Source organism: Oncorhynchus clarkii, chromosome 20, assembly GCF_045791955.1.
Source record: "Oncorhynchus clarkii lewisi isolate Uvic-CL-2024 chromosome 20, UVic_Ocla_1.0, whole genome shotgun sequence".
In the NCBI taxonomy this organism is placed as follows: Eukaryota; Metazoa; Chordata; class Actinopteri; order Salmoniformes; family Salmonidae; genus Oncorhynchus; species Oncorhynchus clarkii.
The window spans coordinates 79,190,848-79,214,001 of NC_092166.1; the positions used below are offsets into that span (position 1 = coordinate 79,190,848).

The following is a 23,154-nucleotide window of genomic DNA, read 5'->3' on the forward strand; positions in this document are numbered from 1 at the left end:
GAGGGGTGGGGTGTGGGAGAGAGAGAGAGAGAAGGAGAGAGGGAGAGAGGGGTGGGGTGAGGGAAAGGGAGATTGAGAGAGGGGTGGGGCGAGGGAGGGAGAGAGGAAGACAGAGAGACAGTTAATTACAATGACAGTTTATAATATTTAAAATGTATATTACCCTCAATATTTTTACTTTAATGTCTGTTACAATAGACCTTGATGTATGTGTGCGTGTATGTGTGTGTCTGTGTGTTTGTGTATGTGTGTGTCTGTATGTGTGTGTGTATGGCTGTAGGGAGGTGGAGGTGAGACACAATGTATTGGCACAGACAGAGAGAGGATGGAAACTTGACAGAGAGAGGGAACCAGACAGAACGAGGGAACTAGACAGAGAGGGAACTAGACAGAGAGGGAACTAGACAGAGAAAAGAGGGAACTAGACAGAGAAAAGAGGGAACTAGACAGAGAGAGAGGGAACTAGACAGAGAGAGAGAGGGAACTAGACAGAGAGAGAGAGGGAACTAGACAGAGAGAGAGAGGGAACTAGACAGAGAGGGAACTAGACAGAGAGAGAACTAGACAGAGAGGGAACTAGACAGAGAGGGAACTAGACAGAGAGGGAACTAGACAGAGAGATAGAGGGAACTAGACAGAGATGGAACTAGACAGAGACAGAGAGGGAACTAGACAGAGAGGGAACTAGACAGAGAGATAGAGGGAACTAGACAGAGACAGAGAGGGAACTAGACAGAGAGATATAAGGAACTAGACAGAGACAGAGAGGGAACTAGATGTAGAGAGAGGGAACTAGACAGAGAGGGAACTAGACAGAGAGATAGAGGGAACTAGACAGAGATGGAACTAGACAGAGACAGAGAGGGAACTAGACAGAGAGGGAACTAGACAGAGAGGGAACTAGACAGAGACGGAACTAGACAGAGAGATAGAGGGAACTAGACAGAGATGGAACTAGACAGAGACAGAGAGGGAACTAGACAGAGAGGGAACTAGACAGAGAGATAGAGGGAACTAGACAGAGACAGAGAGGGAACTAGACAGAGAGATAGAAGGAACTAGACAGAGACAGAGAGGGAACTAGATGTAGAGAGAGGGAACTAGACAGAGAGGGAACTAGACAGAGAGATAGAGGGAACTAGACAGAGATGGAACTAGACAGAGACAGAGAGGGAACTAGACAGAGAGGGAACTAGACAGAGAGATAGAGGGAACTAGACAGAGACAGAGAGGGAACTAGACAGAGAGATAGAAGGAACTAGACAGAGACAGAGAGGGAACTAGACAGAGAGGGAACTAGATGTAGAGAGAGGGAACTAGACAGAGAGGGAACTAGACAGAGAGAGAACTAGACAGAGAGGGAACTAGACAGAGAGGGGGGGAACCAGACAGAGATGGAACTAGACAGAGACAGAGAGGGAACTAGACAGAGAGGGAACTAGACAGAGAGATAGAGGGAACTAGACAGAGACAGAGAGGGAACTAGACAGAGAGATAGAGGGAACTAGACAGAGACAGAGAGGGAACTAGACAGAGAGGGAACTAGATGTAGAGAGAGGGAACTAGACAGAGATGGAACTAGACAGAGAGAGAACTAGGCATAGAGATAGAGGGAACTAGACAGAGAGATAGAGGGAACTAGACAGAGAGGGAACTAGACAGAGAGAGAACTAGGCAGAGAGATAGAGGGAACTAGACAGAGAGAGAACTAGACAGAGAGGGAATTAGACAGAGAGGGAACTAGACAGAGAGATAGAGGGAACTAGACAGAGAGAGAACTTGACAGAGAGATAGAGGGAACTAGACAGAGAGAGAACTAGACAGAGAGAGAGAGATAACTTGACAGAGAGAGAGAGGGAACTAGACAGAGAGAGAACTAGACAGAGAGAGAGAGAGAACTTGACAGCGAGAGAGAGGGAACTAGACAGAGAGAGAACTAGACAGAGAGGGAACTAGACAGAGAGATAGAGGGAACTAGACAGAGAGATGGAGGGAACTAGACAGGGAGGGAACTAGACAGAGAGAGAGAGAGAGAACTTGACAGAGAGAGAGAGGGAACTAGACAGAGAGGTAACTAGACAGAGAGGGAACTAGACAGAGAGAAAACTAGACAGAGAGGGAACTAGACAGAGAGGGAACTAGACAGAGAGGGAACTAGACAGAGAGATAGAGGGAACTCGACAGAGAAAAGAGGGAACTAGTCATAGAGAACTAGACAGAGAGGGAACTAGAAAGAGAGGGAACTAGACAGAGAAAAGAGGGAACTAGACAAAGAGAGGGAACTAGACAGAGAGAGAGAGGGAACTCGACAGAGAATAGAGGGAACTAGACAAAGAGAGAGGGAACTTGACAGAGAGAGAGAGGGAACTCGACAGAGAAAAGAAGGAACCAGACATAGAGAACTAGACAGAGAGGGAACTAGACAGAGAGAGAGAAGGAAATAGACAGAGAGGGAACTAGACAGAGAGGGAACTAGACAGAGAGGGAACTAGACAGAGAGGGAACTAGACAGAGAGAGAACTAGACAGAGAGATAGAGGGAACTAGACAGAGAGGGAACTAGACAGAGCGATAGAGAGAACTAGACAGAGAGGGAACTAGACAGAGAGATAGAGGGAACTAGACAGAGAGATAGAGGGAACTAGACAGAGACAGAGAGGGAACTAGACAGAGAGAACTAGACAGAGAGTTAGAGGGAACTAGACTGAGAGATAATTAGACAGAGAGAGGGAATTAGACAGAAAGAGAGAGGGAACTAGACTGAGAGAAGTAATTAGACAGAGAGAGGCAATTAGACAGAGAGAGGGAATTAGACAGAGAGAGAAATAAAGAAAGTTCAAATGGAGAAAGGGATAAGATGGAGTGAAATAAAGAGAGATGGAAACCTAAGGATAGACAGACTGAAGGAAAACAAAGAGAGTGGTGGAGGTGACACAAAACACACTGCCTAGTTGAGAAAGAGAGAGATGGAGAGAGACCCAGTGTTCTGGCAGTGGGGTCAGGAAGCAGATGGGTTGTATTATTTGGAGCAGCAGACACACACACTGAGAGGGGACAGCCCAGGGTCGGCAGGGGTGGCAGAGTCTGCCGAGGGGAGTGAGGGTTGGATGGGTTGCCAGTACGCACACACACCAGTGAGGACGGGAGTCTCAGCGTTTGCCAAGCCGAAGGTCCCTCTTTAACCTTCAATCAACACGTGAGCACAGCCTTCACACACACACACACAGGGCCAGTCCATAATTACACCAACACACACACACACACACACACACACACACACACACACACACACACACACACACACACACACACACACACACACACACACACACACACACACACACACACACACACACACACACACACACACACACACACACACAAGGCCAGTTCATAATGACCCACAATGGCCTGCATACAGATGAGCGGGCCCTCTGCTCTCGTCTTAGTCTTGGACAGAGACAGACTAAAAACACCAAGTTAGAATGATAAACTATTGCAGTCAATTTGAGGAGTAACCCAAGGAGGCAGTGTTCTGAGGAGCAGGAATTTTAACAACCAGAAAAGGACATTTCCTAAAGACAATGTGTGTGCTTGGTGGTCTTGAAGTATTTCTGGTTGTGAAATAAGTTGTGGTAGTGGGAATACAGCTTTGTGGTAGTGGATGTCCGTATTAGTAGGGATAAGGGGCACTATTCGGAAGTTTGGATGACTGAGGTGCCCAAAGTAAACTTCCTGTTACTCAGGCCCAGAAGCTAGGATATGCATATAATTGGATAGAAAACACTCTAAAGTTTCTAAAACTGTTAAAATAATATCTGTGAGTATAACAGAATTGATATGGCAGGGAAAAACCAGAGGACAATCAATCCAGATGTATTTTGTTTGTTGAGCTCACCACTCATTGTAATGTCTGTCTATGAGAAAATCAATTGAATACCTCCCAGATTGCAGTTCCTAGGGCTTCCAGTAGATGTCAACAGTCTTTAGAAAGCGTTTCAGGCTTGTTTTTTGAAAAATGAGCTAGAATTTGTAGTGTTTGTAGCGCGTTCTGGTGAGAGCACTTCGTTATTTATCTCTGGTAATGAAAATACACTGCTCTAAAAAATTAAGGGAACACTAAAATAACACATCCTAGATCTGAATGAATGAAATATTCTTATTAAATACTTTTTCTTTACATAGTTGAATGTGCTGACAACAAAATCACACAAAAATGATCAATGGAAATCAAATTTATCAACCCATGGAGGTCTGGATTTGTAGTCACACTCAAAATTAAAGTGGAAAACCACACTACAGGCTGATCCAACTTTGATGTAATGTCCTTCAAACATGTCAAAATGAGGCTCAGTAGTGTATGTGGCCTCCACGTGCCTGTATGACCTCCCTACAACGCCTGGGCATGCTCCTGATGAGGTGGCGGATGGTCTCCTGAGGGATCTCCTCCCAGACCTGGACGAAAGCATCCGCCAACTCCTGGACAGTCTGTGGTGCAACGTGGCGTTGGTGGATGGAGCGAGACATGATGTCCCAGATGTGCTCAATTGGATTCAGGTCTGGGGAACGGGCGGGCCAGTCCATAGCATCAATGCCTTCCTCTTGCAGGAACTGCTGACACACTCCAGCCACATGAGGTCTAGCATTGTCTTGCATTAGGAGGAACCCAGGGCCAACCGCACCAGCATATGGTCTCACAAGGTGTCTGAGGATCTCATCTCGGTACCTAATGGCAGTCAGGCGACATCTGGCGAGCACATGGAGGCTTGTGCGGCCCCCCCCAAAGAAATGCCACCCCACACCATGACTGACCCACCGCCAAACCGGTCATGCTGGATGATGTTGCAGGCAGCAGAACGTTCTCCATGGCGTCTCCAGACTCTGTCACGTCTGTGACATGTGCTCAGTGGGAACCTGCTTTCATCTGTGAAGAGCACAGGGCGCCAGTGGCGAATTTGCCAATCTTGGTGGTCTCTGGAAAATGCCAAACGTCCTGCACGGTGTTGGGCTGTAAGCACAACCCCCACCTGTGGACGTCGGGCCATCATACCACCCTCATGGAGTCTGTTTCTGACCGTTTGAGCAGACACATGCACATTTGTGGCCTGCTGGAGTTCATTTTGCAGGGCTCTGTCAGTGCTCCTCCTGCTCCTCCTTGCACAAATGCGGAGGTAGCGGTCCTGCTGCAGGAAGCATAGGAACTGAGAAGTGGTCTGTGGTCACCACCTGCAGAACCACTCCTTTATTGGGGGTGTCTTGCTAATTGCCTATAATTTCCACCTGTTGTCTATTCCATTTGCACAACAGCATGTGAAATGTATTGTCAATCAGTGTTGCTTCCTAAGTGGACAGTTTGATTTCACAGAAGTGTGATTGAATAGGAGTTACATTGTGTTGTTTAAGTGTTTATTTATTTTTTCCCTTTATTTTTTGAGCAGTGTACTATTCTCCGTCTTAAATTTGATAATTTATTTACATATTAGGATTCCTGAGGATTTATTAGAAACATTGTTTGACTTGTTTGGGCAAAGTTTATTGGTAACTTTTGGAATTCATTTCTATGCATTTTGAATGAGGGAAACCGGTGGACTACTGAATCAAACGCGCCAACTAAACTGACTTTTTTGGGATATAAAGAAGGACTTTATCGAACAAAAGGACCATTTGGATGCAGCTGGGACCCTTTGGATTGCAACCAGAGGAAGATCTTCAAAGGTAAGTGATTTATTTTATCGCTATTTCTGACTTTTGTGTGACGCCTCTGCTTGTTTGGAAAATGTTTGTAATGCTTTTTTACGCTGTCTTCAGATAATCGCATTTCGAATTCCCCGTAAAGCCTTTTTGAATTCTGACAAAGCGGCTGGATTAAAAAGTCAAGCTTTAAAACGATGTAAGACACTTGTATTTTCATGAATGTTTAATATAAAAAAATATATATTTTGAATTTCGCTCTCTGAAATAACACCGGATGTTGTCGAGGTGGGGTGCTAGCGGCATGCCTAGGCCAAAGAGGTTTTAATGGTGTTGTCAAGACAAGGAGTTTTTTAATGGGGATGATGAGATATAGATAACTCATTTTTCTTCCTTGATGCTGTACAGTAGAACACCTTGACTTCCTCCTTCTAACTGTTGCCATGACAACGCTAACATGCCGGGCATGTACACTATATCGTTGCTATAGTGACATAGCGCAAGAAAAATATCGAGTTGTGAGTGTTTTGTATGCGTGTAAGGTATTTCGTATGTGGAAGTGTTCATGTGTGTATAGTTGACAAAACACACATTTTAACTCCAGTCTCAATCTTCAGACCGTGGGCACGTCCAAAATGGCACCCTCGTCCCCTATGGGCCCTGGCCAAAAGTAGTGCAGTATAAAAGGGAATAGGGTGCCATTTGGGAAACAGGAATGATGGGATAGGAGAAGAGACTTGAATCCTGTCTAAACATGGCCATGGCTTTCTGCGTTACGCCACAATGCCTATAGTCGTCCTGGAAGGCTTCTCCTATACGGCCTTCTCCTATACAGCCTTCAGACTGCCATATCTCGCCTGTCTGTCTGTGTGTGTGTGTTCTCAGGGACAGTGACAGAGTGTTTGCGTAATTAAACCTCAGACAATTAAAAAGCCTTTTATGCAGAGCGACTTACAATAGTGTGCATACGTTTGTTAACTTGTTTCATTCTAGTCCGCCCGTGGGAATCAAACCCACAACCTGGGCGTTGCAAGTGCCGTGCTCTACCAACTGAGGCACACAGGACACCACACACACAGGACACCACACACACAGGACACCACACACACAGGACACCACACACACAGGACACCACACACACAGGACACCACACACACACACACAGGACACACACACACATTCACGAGAAATGTATGGGTTCTTGTTTTTTAAACACCTTAACTTAATTTAGCAATAAAAGGCGGGGTCAGCAAATGACTGTGACCTCGTCCGCGTTTTGGACCAATCAAATCATGGCAGAGTGAGACACTCCGGAGTCAAACTAACGTCACCTTTCCAACCTGCACATTTTGTCAGCAGATAAAAATCTTAATATTTTGCTTTGCATTTTAATCTTATTTGTTGTGTTCTGCTGCTAAACTGTCTGCATATACTCACACTAGGGCACGCGCACACACACACACACACACACACACACACACACACACACACACACACACACACACACACACACACACACACTCGCACACACACACACACACACACACTCGCACACACACACACACACACACACACACACACCCTCTCTGCATACACTCAGACATAGTCAATCAATCACTATTGCATGTCCCTCATTGTCCTTCATACCCACACAGTCTACTCCAGTCACACACACACACACACACACACACACACACACACACACACACACACACACACCGTGGTCCTGGACACACACACACACACAATCACACATAATTGCAAACACACACACACACACCCTCAAAAAGGCACAGTGATTAATGAATGAAGTGCCTCTGTTCAACTCCATCAGTGTGGATAAGGTAAAGAACCAAGTATGTGTGTATTTAACCAGCAGCTCTCTCTCGTTCTCTCTCACTCACTCTCACTCTCTCTCTCTCCACTCTCTCTCGTTCTCTCTCACTCACTCTCACTCTCTCTCTCTCCACTCTCTCTCGTTCTCTCTCACTCACTCTCACTCTCTCTCTCTCCACTCTCTCTCGTTCTCTCTCAGTCACTCTCACTCTCTCTCTCTCCACTCTTAATTTCAATTCATAGGCTTTATTGGCATGGGAAACATTGCTAAAGGAAGTGAAGTAGGAAGTGAAGTAGAAAATAAAACAAAAGTGAAATAAACAATAAAAATGAACAGTAAACGTTACACTCAAAAGCTCCAAAAGAATAAAGACATTTCAAATGGCACATTATGTGCAAATAGTTAAAGTACAAAAGGGAAAATAAATAAACAAGTGCCTTGCAATTCATGGCGTTTTTCCTATTTTGTTGCATTACAGCCTGTAATTTAAATGGATTTTTATTTGGATTTCATGTGATGGACAAACACAAAACAGTCCAAATTGGTGAAGTGAAATGAAAAAATAACTTGTTAAAAATAAATAACTGAAAAGTGGTGTGTGTATGTGTATTGACCCCCTTTGCTAAGAAGCCCCTAAATAAGATCTGGTGCAACCAATTACCTTCAGATGTCACATAATTAGTTAGATTGCACACAGGGGGACTTTATTTAAGTGTCACATGATCTGTCACATGATCTCAGTATATATACACCTGTTCTGAAAGATCCCAGAGTCTGCAACACCACTTGGCAAGGGGCATCACCGAGCAAGCGGCACAATGAAGACCAAGGAGCTCTCCAAACAGATCAGGAACAAAGTTGTGGAGAAGTACAGATCAGGGTTGGGTTATAAACAAATATCCCAAAATTTGAACATCCCACAGAGCACCGTTATATCCATTATTTAAAAATTAAAAGAATATGGCACCACAATAAACCTGCCAAGAGACGGCCGCCCACCAAAACTCACGGACCAGGCAAGGAGGAAATTAATCAGAGAGGCAACAAGGAGACCAAAGATAGGAAGGAGCTGCAAAGCTCCACAGCAGAGATGGGAGTATCTGTCCATAGGACCACTTTAAGCCGTACACTCCACAGAGCTGGGCTTTACAGAAGAGTGGCCAGAAAAAAAGCCATTGCTTAAGAAAAAATAAGCAAACACGTTTGGTGTTCGCCAAAAGGCATGTAGGAGACTCCCCAAACCTATGAAAGAAGGTACTCTGGTCAGATGAGACAAAAATGTAGCTTTTGGGCCATCAAGGAGAGCGCTATGTCTGGCGCAAGCCCAACACCTCTCATCACCCAGAGAATACCATCCCCACAGTGAAACATGGTGGATGCAGCATCATGCTGTGGGGATGTTTTTCATCGGCTGGGACTGGGAAACTGGTCAGAATTGAAGGATTGATGGATGGCGCTAAATACATGGAAATTCTTCAGGGAAACCTGTTTCAGTCTTCCAGAGATTTGAGACTGGGTCGTAGGTTCACCTTCCAGCAGGACATTGACCCTAAACATACTGCTAAAACAACACTCGAGTGGTTCAAGGGGAAACATTTAAATGTCTTGGAATGCCTAGTCAAAGCCCAGACCTCAATCCAATTGAGGGAGCTGGAGCAGTTTTGCCTTGAAGAAGGGGCAAAGGGCCAATCCCAGTGGCTAGATGTGCCAAGCTTATAGAGACATACCCCAAGATACTTGCAGCTGTATTTGCTGCAAAAGGTGGCTCTACAAAGTATTGACTTGGGGGGGGGGGGGTTGAAAACACGTTCAAGTTTTCTTATTTCTTGTTTGTACCACAATAAAAAACAAAATAGGAAAAATGCCAAATTGGTGAATACTTATGCAAGCCAATGCACAGGTTGTATTTAGAATCGTGTTTGTACTTCACTGGTTGCCTTTTTCTTGTGGCAACAGGTCACACATCTTGCTGCTGTGGTACCACACTGTGGTATTTCACCCAGTAGATATGGGAGTTTATCAAAATTGGGTTTGTTTTCAAATTCTTCGTGGGTATGTGTAATCTGAGGGAAGAACGTGTCTCTAATATGGTCATACATTGGCCAGGAAGTTAGGAAGTGCAGTTTAGTTTCCACCTCATTTTGTGGTCTGTGTGGACATAGCCTGTCTTCTCTTGAGAGCCAGGTCTGCCTACGGTGGCCTTTCTCAATAGCAAGGCTATGCTCCCTGAGTTTGTACATCGTCAAAGCTTTCCATAAGTTTGGGTCAGTCACAGTGATCAGGTATTCTGTGTACTTTCTGTTTAGGGCCAAATAGCATTCTAGTTTGCTCTGTTTTTTTGTTAATTCTTTCCAATGTGTCAAGTAATTATATTTTAGTTTTCACATGATTTGGTTGGGTCTAATTGTGTTGCTGTCCTGGGGCTCTGCGGTGTCTGTTTGTGTTTGTGAACAGAGCCCCAGGACCAGCTTGCTTAGGGGACACTTCTCCGGGTTCATCTCTCTGTAGGCGATGGCTTTGTTATGGAAGGTTTGGGAATCGCTTCCTTTTAGGTGGTTGTAGAATTTAATGGCTCTTTTCTGGATTTTGATAATTAGCGGATATCGGCCTAATTCTGCTCTGCAAGCATTATCTGCTCTCTCTCTCCTCTCTCTCTCGCTCCCTCCCCTCTCTTTCTCTCTCTATCCTCTCCTCTCTCTCTCCTCTCATCCGGCATTCTATCTGAAAGGGATTTGAACACAATAAACCTGTAGCCAACCACAGGAATGGAGACGGAGTGTTCTGTCACACACACATCATTTATGGGCTCCAATTCAGCTGATGGACACCACACTGATAAAGAGTGATTAACGGCCGTTACATCTCGCTCTATTCCCTCCCAAAGTAGATTAAACGCAGCTTCAATTATTCCAGATGAAATCCAGACCCAACACTTCCGCTACAAGAATATTTATTTTTTCATATTTTGAAAGAAAAGGAGGGGGGAAGAGGAGTAGTGGAGGGAAGAAGGGAGGGAAGTGAGGATGGGAGAAGCAAGGGAGTTACAGTGGGGCAAAAAAAGTATTTAGTCAGCCACCAATTGTGCAAGTTCTCCCACTTAAAAAGATGAGAGAGGCCTGTAATTTTCATCATAGGTACACTTCGACTATGAAAGAAAAAATTAGAAAGAAATCCAGAAAATCACATTGTAGGATTTTTAATGAATTTATTTGCAAATTATGGTGGAAAATAAGTATTTGGTCACCTACAAACAAGCAAGATTTCTGGCTCTCACAGACCTGTAACTTCTTCTTTAAGAGGCTCCTCTGTCCCCCATTCGTAACCTGTATTAATGGCACCTGTTTGAACTTGTTATCAGTATAAAAGACACCTGTCCACAACCTAAAACAGTCACACTCCAAACTCCACTATGGCCAAGACCAAAGAGCTGTCAAAGGACACCAGAAACAAAATTGTAGACCTGCACCAGGCTGGGAAGACTGAATCTGCAATAGGTAAGCAGCTTGGTTTGAAGAAATCAACTATGGGAGCAATTATTAGGAAATGGAAGACATACAAGACCACTGATAATCTCCCTCGATCTGGGGCTCCACACAAGATCTCACCCCATGGGGTCAAAATGATCACAAGAACGATGAACAAAAATTCCAGAACCACACTGGGGGACCTAGTGAATGACCTGCAGAGAGCTGGGACCAAAGTAACAAAGCCTACCATCAGTAACACACTACGCCGCCAGGGACTCAAATCCTGAAGTGCCAGAAGTGTCCCCCTGCTTAAGCCAGTACATGTCCAGGCCCGTCTGAAGTTTGCTAGAGAGCATTTGGATGATCCAGAAGAAAATTGGGAGAATGTCATATGCTCAGATGAATCCAACATAGAACTTTTTGGTGAAAACTCAACTCGTCGTGTTTGGAGGACAAAGAATGCTGAGTTGCATCCAAAGAACACCATACCTACTGTGAAGCATGGGGGTGGAAACATCATGCTTTGGGGCTGTTTTTCTGCAAAGGGACCAGGACGACAGATCCGTGTAAAGGAAAGAATGAATGGGGCCATGTATCGTGAGATTTTGAGTGAAAACCTCCTTCCATCAGCAAGGGCATTGAAGATGGAACGTGGCTGGGTCTTTCAGCATGATAATGATCCCAAACACACCACCCGGGCAACGAAGGAGTGGCTTCGTAAGAAGCATTTCAAGGTCCTGGAGTGGCCAAGCCAGTCTCCAGATCTCAACCCCATAGAAAATCTTTGGAGGGAGTTGAAAGTCTGTGTTGCCCAGCAACAGTCCCAAAACATCATTGCTCTAGAGGAGATCTGCATGGAGGAATGGGCCAAAATACCCGCAACAGTGTGTGAAAACCTTGTGAAGACTTACAGAAAACGTTTAACCTCTGTCATTGCCAACATATAACTTTTGAGATAAACTTTTGTTATTGACAAAATACTTATTTTCCACCATAATTTGCAAATAAATTCATTAAAAATCCTACAATGTGATTTTCTGGATTTGTTTTGTCATTTTGTCTGTCATAGTTGAAGTGTACCTATGATGAAAATTACAGGCCTCTCTCATATTTTTAAGTGGGAGAAATTGCACAATTGGTGGCTGACTAAACACTTTTTTGCCCCACTGTATATAGGATGTTTTGCTAGGAATTATGTTCCTGTGATATTGCGACTGCTTCTTGTGGTAGAAATGGTATGCACATGCATGCACGCACACCCACCAACACACCCACCACCACACCCACCAACACACACACACACACACACACACACACACACACACACACACACACACACACACACACACACACACACACACACACACCATGGCTGCCACATGGGACTTGCAGAGGCATATGGCATCGTTTAGGCTTGGCAAACTTTACTGGCATGTTTAAGACGACTCAATATATTAGGGTTCAGGATCATGAGGGGAGTGGATGAGGGGGAGGAGTGGGGAGGAAAGGGGGGTGGATAAGGGGAGAGGGGAGGGCAGGAGGGGGGGTGGATGAGGGGAGAGGGGAGGGCAGGAGGGGGGAGGAGAGGGGGAGGGGAGGAGAAATAAAATAGATGGATGGCTGTTATTTAGAGCAGTAAAGCTGTGTGAGGGGGGGAGAGAGAGTAAAGCTGTCTTGGAATGAACAGATTTCAGTCTAATGAGCAAGATAGAGAGGTGTTGAAGTCCGCAGACAGTCACAGTACTTCCTCTAAATGAAAGGAGCATGTACGCACACACATGAATACACAACACCACATACATACCGGCTTATATGAGAGAGAGAGAGAGAGAGAGAGAGAGAGAGAGAGAGGGAAGAGAGGGAAGAGAGAGGGAGAGGGGAGAGAGAGAGAGGAGGGAAAGAGAGAGAGAGAGAGAGAGGGGGAGAGAGAGAGAGGGGAGAGAGAGGAGAGAGAGGGAGAGAGAGAGAGAGAGGGGGGAGAGAGAGGGAGAGGGGGAGAGAGAGGGAGAGGGGGAGAGAGAGGGGAGAGAGAGAGAGAGAGAGGGGAGAGAGAGAGAGAGAGAGAGGGGAGAGAGAGGGAGAGGGGAGAGGAGAGAGAGGGGAGAGAGAGAGAGAGGGGAGAGAGAGGGAGAGGGGAGAGAGAGAGGGGAGAGAGAGGGAGAGGGGAGAGAGAGGAGAGAGGAGAGAGAGGGAGTGAGAGAGAGAAGATGTTAGATGTACTGTGATAGCGAGGGGTTGTTGTGTCGTATGTATCAGTGGAGTTTACCTGCATACAATTCAGGTCCATAGACAGCTCCCACCATTGGGTTCAGCTTCCAGCCTACAGAAAACACACAAGGGAGTGGTAGACTAATGTTAGATTAGCATCCCATTCACTTAGACAGATGTTAGCTTAGCATCCCATTCACAAAGACTGAAGATAGTTTAGCATATAATTTACTTACACTAAGGTCTGGACTCAAAGAAAATGTAAAAACTATGTTCCAGCGTTCGATGATACTTCATTAACCGTCCCTTAAATTTTTAAATTTCACAATGCATGATGATGGGATAGAAGTAGAGACATGATGATGAGATAGAAGTAGAGACATAGTGATGAGATAGGAGAGACATGATGATGGGATAGGAGGAGAGACATGATGATGGGATAGGAGGAGAGACATGATGATGGGATAGGAGGAGAGACATGATGATGGGATAGGAGGAGAGACATGATTATGGGAGAGGAGGAGAGACATGATGATGGGATAGGAGGAGAGTCATGATGATGGGATAGGAGGAGAGACATGATGATGGGATAAGAGGAAAGGAGAGACATGATGATGGGATAGTAGGAGAGACATGATGATGGGATAGGAGGAGAGGAGAGACATGATGGTGGGATAGGAGGAGAGACACGATGATGGGATAGGAGGAGAGGAGAGACATGATGATGGGATAGGAGGAGAGAAATGATGATGGAATAGGAGGACAGACATGATGATGGGATAAGAGGAAAGGAGAGACATGATGATGGGATAGGATTACAGACATGATGATGGGTTAGGAGGTGAGGAGAGACATGATGATGGGATTGGAGGAGAGACATTTTGACGAGATTGGAGGAGATACAGTGATGGGTTAGGAGGAGAGGAGGCACATGATAATGGGATAGGAGGAGAGACATGATGATGGGATAGGAGGAAAGGACAGACATGATGATGGGAAAGGAGGAGAGACATGATGATGGGATAGGAGGAGAGACATGGCGATGGGATAGGAGGAGAGACATGACGATGGGATAGGAGGAGAGACATGATGATGGGATAGGAGGATAGACATGATGATGGGATAGGAGGAGAGACATGATGATGGGATAGGAGGTGAGACATGATTATGAGATCGGAGGAGAGACATGATGATGGGATAGGAGGAGAGACATGATGATGGGATAGGAGGATAGATATGATGATAGGATAGGAGGAGAGACATGATGATGGGATAGGAGGTGAGACATGATTATGAGATCGGAGGAGAGACATGATGATGGGATAGGAGGAGAGACATGATGATGGGATAGGAGGTGAGGAGAGACATGATGATGGGATAGGAGGTGAGGACAGACATTATGACAGGATAGGAGGAGAGACGTGATAATGGGATAGGAGGAGAGACATGATGATGGGATAGGAGGTGAGGAGAGACATGATGATGGGATCGGAGGAGAGACATGATGATGGGATAGGAGGAGAGGCATGATGATGGGATAGAAGTAGAGACATGATGATGGGATAGGAGGAGATACATGATGATGGGATAGGAGGAGAGACATGATGATGAGATAGGAGGAGAGACATGATGATGGGATAGGAGGAGAGACATGATGATGGGAGAGGAGGAGAGACATGATGATGGGATAGGAGGAGAGACATGATTATGGGAGAGGAGGAGAGACATTTTTATGGGACGAGAGGAGGGACATGATGATGGGATAGGAGGAGAGACATGATGATTGGATGTGAGGAGAGACATGATGATGGGATAGGAGGATAGACATGATGATGGGATAAGAGGAGAGGAGAGACATGATAATGGGTTAGGAGGTGAGGAGAGACATGATGACGGGATTGGAGGAGAGACATTTTGACGAGATTGGAGGAGATACAATGATGGGTTAGGAGGAGAGGAGGCACATGATAATGGGATAGGAGGAGAGACATGATGATGGGATAGGAGGAAAGGACAGACATGATGATGGGAAAGGAGGAGAGACATGATGATGGGATAGGAGGAGAGACATGATGATGGGATAGGAGGAGAGACATGATGATGGGATAGGAGGTGAGACATGATTATGAGATCGGAGGAGAGACATGATGATGGGATAGGTGGAGAGACATGATGATGGGATAGGAGGTGAGACATGATTATGAGATCGGAGGAGAGACATGATGATGGGATAGGAGGAGAGACATGATGATGGGATAGGAGGATAGATATGATGATAGGATAGGAGGAGAGACATGATGATGGGATAGGAGGTGAGACATGATTATGAGATCGGAGGAGAGACATGATGATGGGATAGGAGGTGAGGAGAGACATGATGATGGGATAGGAGGTGAGGAGAGACATGATGATGGGATAGGAGGTGAGGACAGACATTATGACAGGATAGGAGGAGAGACGTGATAATGGGATAGGAGGAGAGACATGATGATGGGATAGGAGGTGAGGAGAGACATGATGATGGGATCGGAGGAGAGACATGATGATGGGATAGGAGGAGAGGCATGATGGTGGGATAGGAGGAGAGACACGATGATGGGATAGGAGGAGAGGAGAGAAATGATTATGGGATAGGAGGAGAGACATGATGATAGGATAGGAGGAGAGGAGAGACATGATGGTGGGATTGGAGGAGAGGAGGGACATGATAATGGGTTAGGAGGTGAGGAGAGACGTGATGACGGGATTGGAGGAGAGACATTTTGACGAGATTGGAGGAGATACAATGATGGGTTAGGAGGAGAGGAAGCACATGATAATGGGATAGGAGGAGAGACATGATGATGGGATAGGAGGAAAGGACAGACATGATGATGGGAAAGGAGGAGAGACATGATGATGGGATAGGAGGAGAGACATGATGATGGGATAGGAGGAGAGACATGATTATGAGATCGGAGGAGAGACATGATGATGGGATAGGTGGAGAGACATGATGATGGGATAGGAGGATAGACATGATGATGGGATAGGAGGAGAGACAGACATTATGATGGGATAGGAGGAGAGACATGATGATGGGATAGGAGGTGAGGAGAGACATGATGATGGGATAGGTGATGAAGACAGACATTATGACAGGATAGGAGGAGAGACATGATAATGGGATAGGAGGAGAGACATGATGATGGGATAGGAGGTGAGGAGAGACATGATGATGGGATAGGAGGAGAGACATGATGATGGGATAGGAGGTGAGACATGATTATGAGATCGGAGGAGAGACATGATGATGGGATAGTAGGTGAGACATGATTATGAGATCGGAGGAGAGACATGATGATGGGATAGGAGGAGAGACATGATGATGGGATAGGAGGAGAGACATGATGATGGGATTGAAGGAGAGAGGTGATGATTGGATTGGAAGAGAGACATGATGATGGGATAGGAGGAAAGGACAGACATGATGATGGGAAAGGAGGAGATGAGGTAAATATCCTTCCAGGATACCCGGGCAAGGTCGATTAGAAAGGCTTGCTCGCTGAAGTGTTTTAGTGAGTGTTTGACAGTGATGAGGGGTGGTCGTTTGACCACAGACCCACTACGGACGCAGGCAATGAGGCAGTGATCACTGTTATCCTGGTTGAAGACAGCAGAGGTGTACTTGGAGGGCAGGTTGGTTAGGATGATATCTATGAGGGTGCCCGTGTTTACGGACTTGTGGTTGTACCTAGGTTCATTGATAATTTGTGTGAGATTGAGGGCATCAAGTTTAGATTGTTGGATGGCTGGGGTGTTAAGCATGTCCCAGTTTGGTCACCTAACAGCACAAGCTCTGAAGATAGATGGGGTGCAATCAATTCACATATGGTGTCTAGGGCACAGCTGGGGGTAGAAGGTGGTCTATCGCAAGCAGCAATGGTGAGAGAGTTGTTTCTGGAAAGGTGAATTTTTAAAAGTAGAAGCTCAAAATGTTTGGGCACAGACTTGGAAAGTAAAACAGAACTCTGCAGGCTATCTCTGCAGTAGATTGCAACTCCGCCCATTTTGGCAGTTCTATCTTGTCAAAAAATGTTATAGTTAACGATGGAAATTTCAGGGTTTTTGATGGTCTAGAAGCACGGTGGCTAGGAAAAACTCCCTAGAAAGGCCAAAACCTAGGAAGAACCCTAGAGAGGAACCAGGCTATGAGGGGTGGCCAGTCCTCTTCTGGCTGTGCCGGGTGGAGATTATAACAGAACCTGGCCAAGATGTTCAAATGTTCATAAATGACCAGCATGGTCAAATAATAATAATCACAGTAGTTGTCGAGGGTGCAGCAAGTCAGCACCTCAGGAGTAAATGTCAGTTGGCTTTTCATAGCCGGTCATTAAGAGTATCTCTACCACTCCTGCTGTCTCTAGAGAGTTGAACACAGAAGGTCTGGGACAGGTAGCACGTCCTATGTATTGTCTCTAGAAACATAATTTAAACCAGGTGAGGTCACCGCATGTGTGTGAGGTGGAACTAAAGGGTTAGGTAAGGCGTATTGAGAATGCCTAGAGGCTCTACAGTGAAATAAGACAATAATCACTAACCAGAACAGTAATGGACAAGGCATATTGACATTAGGGAGAGGCATGCTTAGTCGAGTGATCATAGGGGTCCAGTGAGTAGCTCGGCGGGCTGGAGACACGGCGATTCAGACAGCTAGCGGGCCGGGGCTAGTAAGCCAGCAGAAAGGCCTTAGAGGGACGTCGCGACGGAAGAAGTCTATTGTTTCCCCCTCATGCAGTTACGTCGGCAGACCAGGCGTGATGGATCAGCAGGGCTCTGTGTAGTAAAAGGGTCCAGGCCAATTGGCAAAATAGGTATAGTAGCCAAAGAATTTGTTCGATGGGCCTCTTCGGCTAACAGTCCGATATGCTCTAGACAGCTAGCGGGTCTTGGCTAGCAGGCTAGCAGATGGGCATTCAGGGACAAGTGGCGATGGAGGAGCCAGTTGAAAAAACCCCTCGGGCAAATTACGCCGGTAGTCCAGTTGTGATGGATCAGCCGGGCTCCATGTCGGCAGTAAAAGGGGTCCAGGCCAATTGGCGAAATAGGTATTGTAGCCCAAGGAGTGGCTAATGGACCTCTTCGGCTACCCAGGGGATGGCCCTATCAAAGGCTAGCTCCAGGTTAATTGGTTCTTGCTTCGGGACAGAGATGTTAGCCAGGAGTAGCCACTAGGATAGCAGATAGTTAATAACTGCGATGATGGGAAAAAGTTCAGAGCTTGACGTAGGAATCCGGACATATGGAGAAAAATAAGTCCGATTTGCTTTGGTTTGAGACGCGCTGTGCAGACTGGCAAGAGTTGTCCGGGCTAAAGGTTAGCTGAAGACAGCTAGCAGTGGCTAGCTTACTAGCACCTAGTAGGCAGTTAGCTGGCTAGCTGCTGTTGGGGGTACCAGTACAAGAGACAATAGCAGATCCATACCACATTGGGTGAGGCGGATTGCAGGAGAGTATGTTGAAGTTGAGGTTAAGAAAAATATTTAAAAATATTTGCGAAGAAAAAATATATAAAAAGATATACTGGACATGACAGACAAAGACAAAGACGTCTGACTGCAACATCATCTTGGGCAAATGGTGATGAGACGTGATGATGGAAAAGGAAGAGAGGAGAGACATTATGATGGAAAAGAAGGCGAGGAGAGACAAGATAATGGGATAGGAAGAGAGGAGATACAGGATGATGGGATTGGAGGAGAGACATGATGATGGGATAGGAGGAGAAACATGATGATGGGAGAGAGGAGAGGAGAGACAAGAAGATGAGATAGGTGGAGAGACATGATGATGGGATAGGAGGAGAGGAGAGACATGATGATGGGATAGGAGGAGAGGAGAGATGATGATGGGATAGGAGGAAAAGAGAGATGATGATGGGATAGGAGGAGAGGAGAGAAGACGATGAGATAGGAGTAGAGACATGATGATGAGATAGGAGGAGAGAAGAGACATGATGATGGGATAGGAGGAGAGGACAGACATGATGATGGGATAGGAGGAGAGGAGAGATGATGATGGGATAGGAGGAAAAGAGAGATGATGATGGGATAGGAGGAGAGGAGAGAAGACGATGAGATAGGAGTAGAGACATGATGATGAGATTGGAGGAGATACATGATGGTGGGATATTAGGAGAGACATGATGATGGGATAGGAGGAGAGACATGATGATGGGACAGGAGGAGAGGACATGATGATGGGATAGGAGGAGAGACATGATGATGGGATAGGAGGAGAGACATGACGATGAGATTGGAGGAGATACATGATGGTGGGGTATTAGGAGAGAAATGATGATGGGATAGGAGGAGAGACATGATGATGGGACAGGAGGAGAGGACATGATGATGGGATAGGAGGAGAGACATGATGATGGGATAGGAGGAGAGACATGACGATGAGATTGGAGGAGAGGACATGATGATGGGATAGGAGGAGAGACATGATGATGGGATAGGAGGAGAGACATGACGATGAGATAGGAGGAGAAACATGATGATTGGATAGGAGGAAACATGATGATGGGATAGGAGGAGAGGAGAGACAAGAAGATGAGATTGGAGGAGAGACATGATGATGAGATAGGAGGAGAGACATGATGGATGAGATAGGAGGAGAGACATGATGATTGGATAGGAGGAGACATGATGATGGGATAGGAGGAGAGACATGATGATGAGATAGGAGGAGAGAAGAGACATGATGATGGGATAGGAGGAGAGGACAGACATGATGATGGGATAGGAGGAGAGGAGAGATGATGATGGGATAGGAGGAAAAGAGAGATGATGATGGGATAGGAGGAGAGGAGAGAAGACGATGAGATAGGAGTAGAGACATGATGATGAGATTGGAGGAGATACATGATGGTGGGATATTAGGAGAGACATGATTATGGGATAGGAGGAGAGACATGATGATGGGATAGGAGGAGAGACATGATGATGGGATAGGAGGAGAGACATGACGATGAGATTGGAGGAGAGACATGATGATGGGATAGGAGGAGAGACGTGATGTTGGGATGGGAGGAGAGACATGACGATGAGATTGGAGGAGAGACATGATGGTGGGATTGGAGGAGAGACATGATGATGAGATAGGAGGAGAGACATGATGATGGGATAGGAGGAGATAATTGATGATTGGATAGTAGGAGAGTAATGATGATGTGATAGGAGGAGAGACATGATGATGAGATAGGAGGTGAGACATGATGATGGGATAGGAGGAGAGAAATGATGATGGGATAGGAGGATAGACATTATTATGGGATGGGAGGAGAGAAATGATGATGGGATAGGAGGAGAGAAATGATGATGGGATAGGAGGAGAGACGTGATGATGGGATTGGAGGAGAGACGTGATGATGGGATAGGAGGAGAGACGTGATGATGGGATGAGATTGGAGGAGATTAATAATAAATTGTGTGGTGATGTGGTGTTGTGGTGGTGTGGTGTTGTGGTGGTGTGGTAGTGTGTTGGTGTGGTGGTGTGGTAGTATGGTGGTGTGGTGGTGTGGTAGTGTGGTAGTGTGGTGGTGTGGTGGTGTGGTGGTGTGGTGGTGTGGTTGTGTGGTAGTGTGGCAGTGTGGTGCTTTGGTAGTGTGGTGGTGTGGTAGTGTGGTAGTGTGGTAGTGTGGTGGTGTGGTGGTGTGGTAGTGTGGTAGTGTGGTAGTGTGGTGGTGTCGTAGTGTGGTGGTGTGGTAGTGTGGTAGTGTGTTGATGTGGTAGTGTGGTGGTGTGGTAGTGTGGCAGTGTGGTAGTGTGGTGGTGTGGTGGTGTGGTAGTGTGTTAGTGTGGTGGTGTGGTCATGTGGTAGTGTGGTGGTGTGGTTGTGTGGTCATGTGGTGGTGTGGTAGTGTGGTAGTGTGGTGGTGTGGTAGTGTGGTTGTGTGGTAGTGTGGTAGTGTGGTTGTGTGGTCATGTGGTAGTGTGGTGGTGTGGTAGTGTGGTAGTGTGGTAGTGTGGTGGTGTGGTAGTGTGGTGGTGTGGTGGTGTGGTGGTGTGGTGGTGTGGTAGTGTGGTGGTGTGGTGGTGTAGTAGTGTGGTGGTGTGGTGGTGTGGTAGTGTGTTGGTGTGGTTGTTTGGTGGTGTGGTGGTGTGGTAGTGTGTTGGTGTAGTAGTGTCGTAGTGTGGTGGTGTGGTAGTGTGTTGGTGTGGTAGTTTGCTGGTGTGGTGGTGGGGTAGTGTGGTGGTGTGGTAGTTTGGTGGTGTGGTAGTTTGGTGGTGTGGTGGTGTGGTAGTGTGGTGGTGTGGTAGTGTGTTGGTGTGGTAGTTTGGTGGTGTGGTGGTGTGGTAGTGTGGTGGTGTGGTAGTGTGGTTGTGTGGTAGTGTGGTAGTGTGGTAGTGTGGTGATGTGGTGGTGTGGTGGTGTGGTAGTTTGGTGGTGTGGTGGTGTGGTAGTGTGTTGAGGTAGTATTGTCGTAGTGTGGTGGTTTGGTAGTGTGTTGGTGTGGTAGTTTGGTGGTGTGGTGGTGTGGTGTGTGGTGGTGTGGTAGTTTGGTGGTGTGGTGGTGTGGTAGTGTGGTGGTGTGGTAGTGTGTTGGTGTGGTAGTTTGGTGGTGTGGTGGTGTGGTAGTGTGGTGGTGTGGTAGTGTGGTTGTGTGGTAGTGTGGTAGTGTGGTAGTGTGGTAGTGTGGTGATGTGGTGGTGTGGTGGTGTGGTAGTTTGGTGGTGTGGTGGTGTGGTAGTGTGGTGGTGTGGTGGTGTGGTAGTGTGGTTGTGTGGTAGTGTGGTAGTGTGGTAGTGTGGTTGTGTGGTCATGTGTTGGTGTGGTAGTGTGGTAGTGTGGTTGTGTGGTAGTGTGGTAGTGTGGTGGTGTGGTAGTGTGGTGGTGTGGTGGTGTGGTAGTGTGGTAGTGTGGTGGTGTGGTAGTTTGGTGGTGTGGTGGTGTGGTAGTGTGGTGGTGTGGTAGTGTGTTGGTGTGGTAGTTTGGTGGTGTGGTGGTGTGGTAGTGTGGTGGTGTGGTAGTGTGGTAGTGTGGTGGTGTGGTAGTGTGGTGGTGTGGTGGTGTGGTAGTGTGGTAGTGTGGTGGTGTGGTAGTTTGGTGGTGTGGTGGTGTGGTAGTGTGGTGGTGTGGTAGTGTGTTGGTGTGGTAGTTTGGTGGTGTGGTGGTGTGGTAGTGTGGTGGTGTGGTAGTGTGGTTGTGTAGTAGTGTGATAGTGTGGTAGTGTGGTGATGTGGTGGTGTGGTAGTTTGGTGGTGTGGTGGTGTGGTGGTGTGGTGGTGTGGTTCAGTGACGGAAGGGGAGTCAGGTCTCATTCTCTCTGTCTGCACTGCTCTAACCCTACTCTGATGGAGGGATGGAGGGAGGAAGAGAGGAGTGTTGACATGTCTGGCCAATTCATTACTGGCCTCTTCTCTCTCTCCATTTATCTCTCTGTCTCTTCTCCCTCTCTCTCCATTTCTCTCTCTCTCTCTCTTCTCCCTTTCCATGTGTGTCTCTCTCTCTTTTCTCTTCTCTCTCTCTCTGGATGTATCTCTCTCTTCCATCAACATGAATGTGTGTCAGAGAGAGAGACAGAGACAAACCCTGAAGCCCTTTCAAATTGAGCCCTTGGCTTTTTATTTCCTCCATCCACTCATCCATTCACTCTCCTCTCCACCAAATTCACTTTCCTCCCCCTTCCCCTCCACCCTCTCCTACCGTCCTCTCAACACTTTCTCCATCTCCTCCCTTCGCTCCTTATGTTCGAACCAATTCCCCTTTCCGTCTTTACACTTATTACGTTAAGAGATGATCCCTGTACGGACAAAAAAAACAGCAACTTCTCTATATAGGGCCAAATAAGGGTTCCCTTTAGGGGGCTATAATGAACCTTTTTTTGAAGGTTCTATAAAGACCATGCTCATACGGTTCTAAATATAAGCTTTATGGCACTATAAAATACCTTTCACAATGGTCTTTA

At 46.4% G+C, this 23,154-nt stretch overlaps 1 protein-coding gene across 1 annotated transcript in view; it reads right to left on the reverse strand.

Annotated features, from left to right (window-relative positions):
* LOC139375716 (RNA binding protein fox-1 homolog 3-like) overlaps positions 1-23,154 on the reverse strand; it is a 677,315-nt gene that overhangs the window by 19,623 nt on the left and 634,538 nt on the right. The window contains exon 10 of the mRNA XM_071117526.1: positions 13,261-13,314. Coding sequence (XP_070973627.1) covers positions 13,261-13,314 — 54 coding nt within the window. The remainder of the gene's footprint in view (positions 1-13,260; positions 13,315-23,154) is intronic.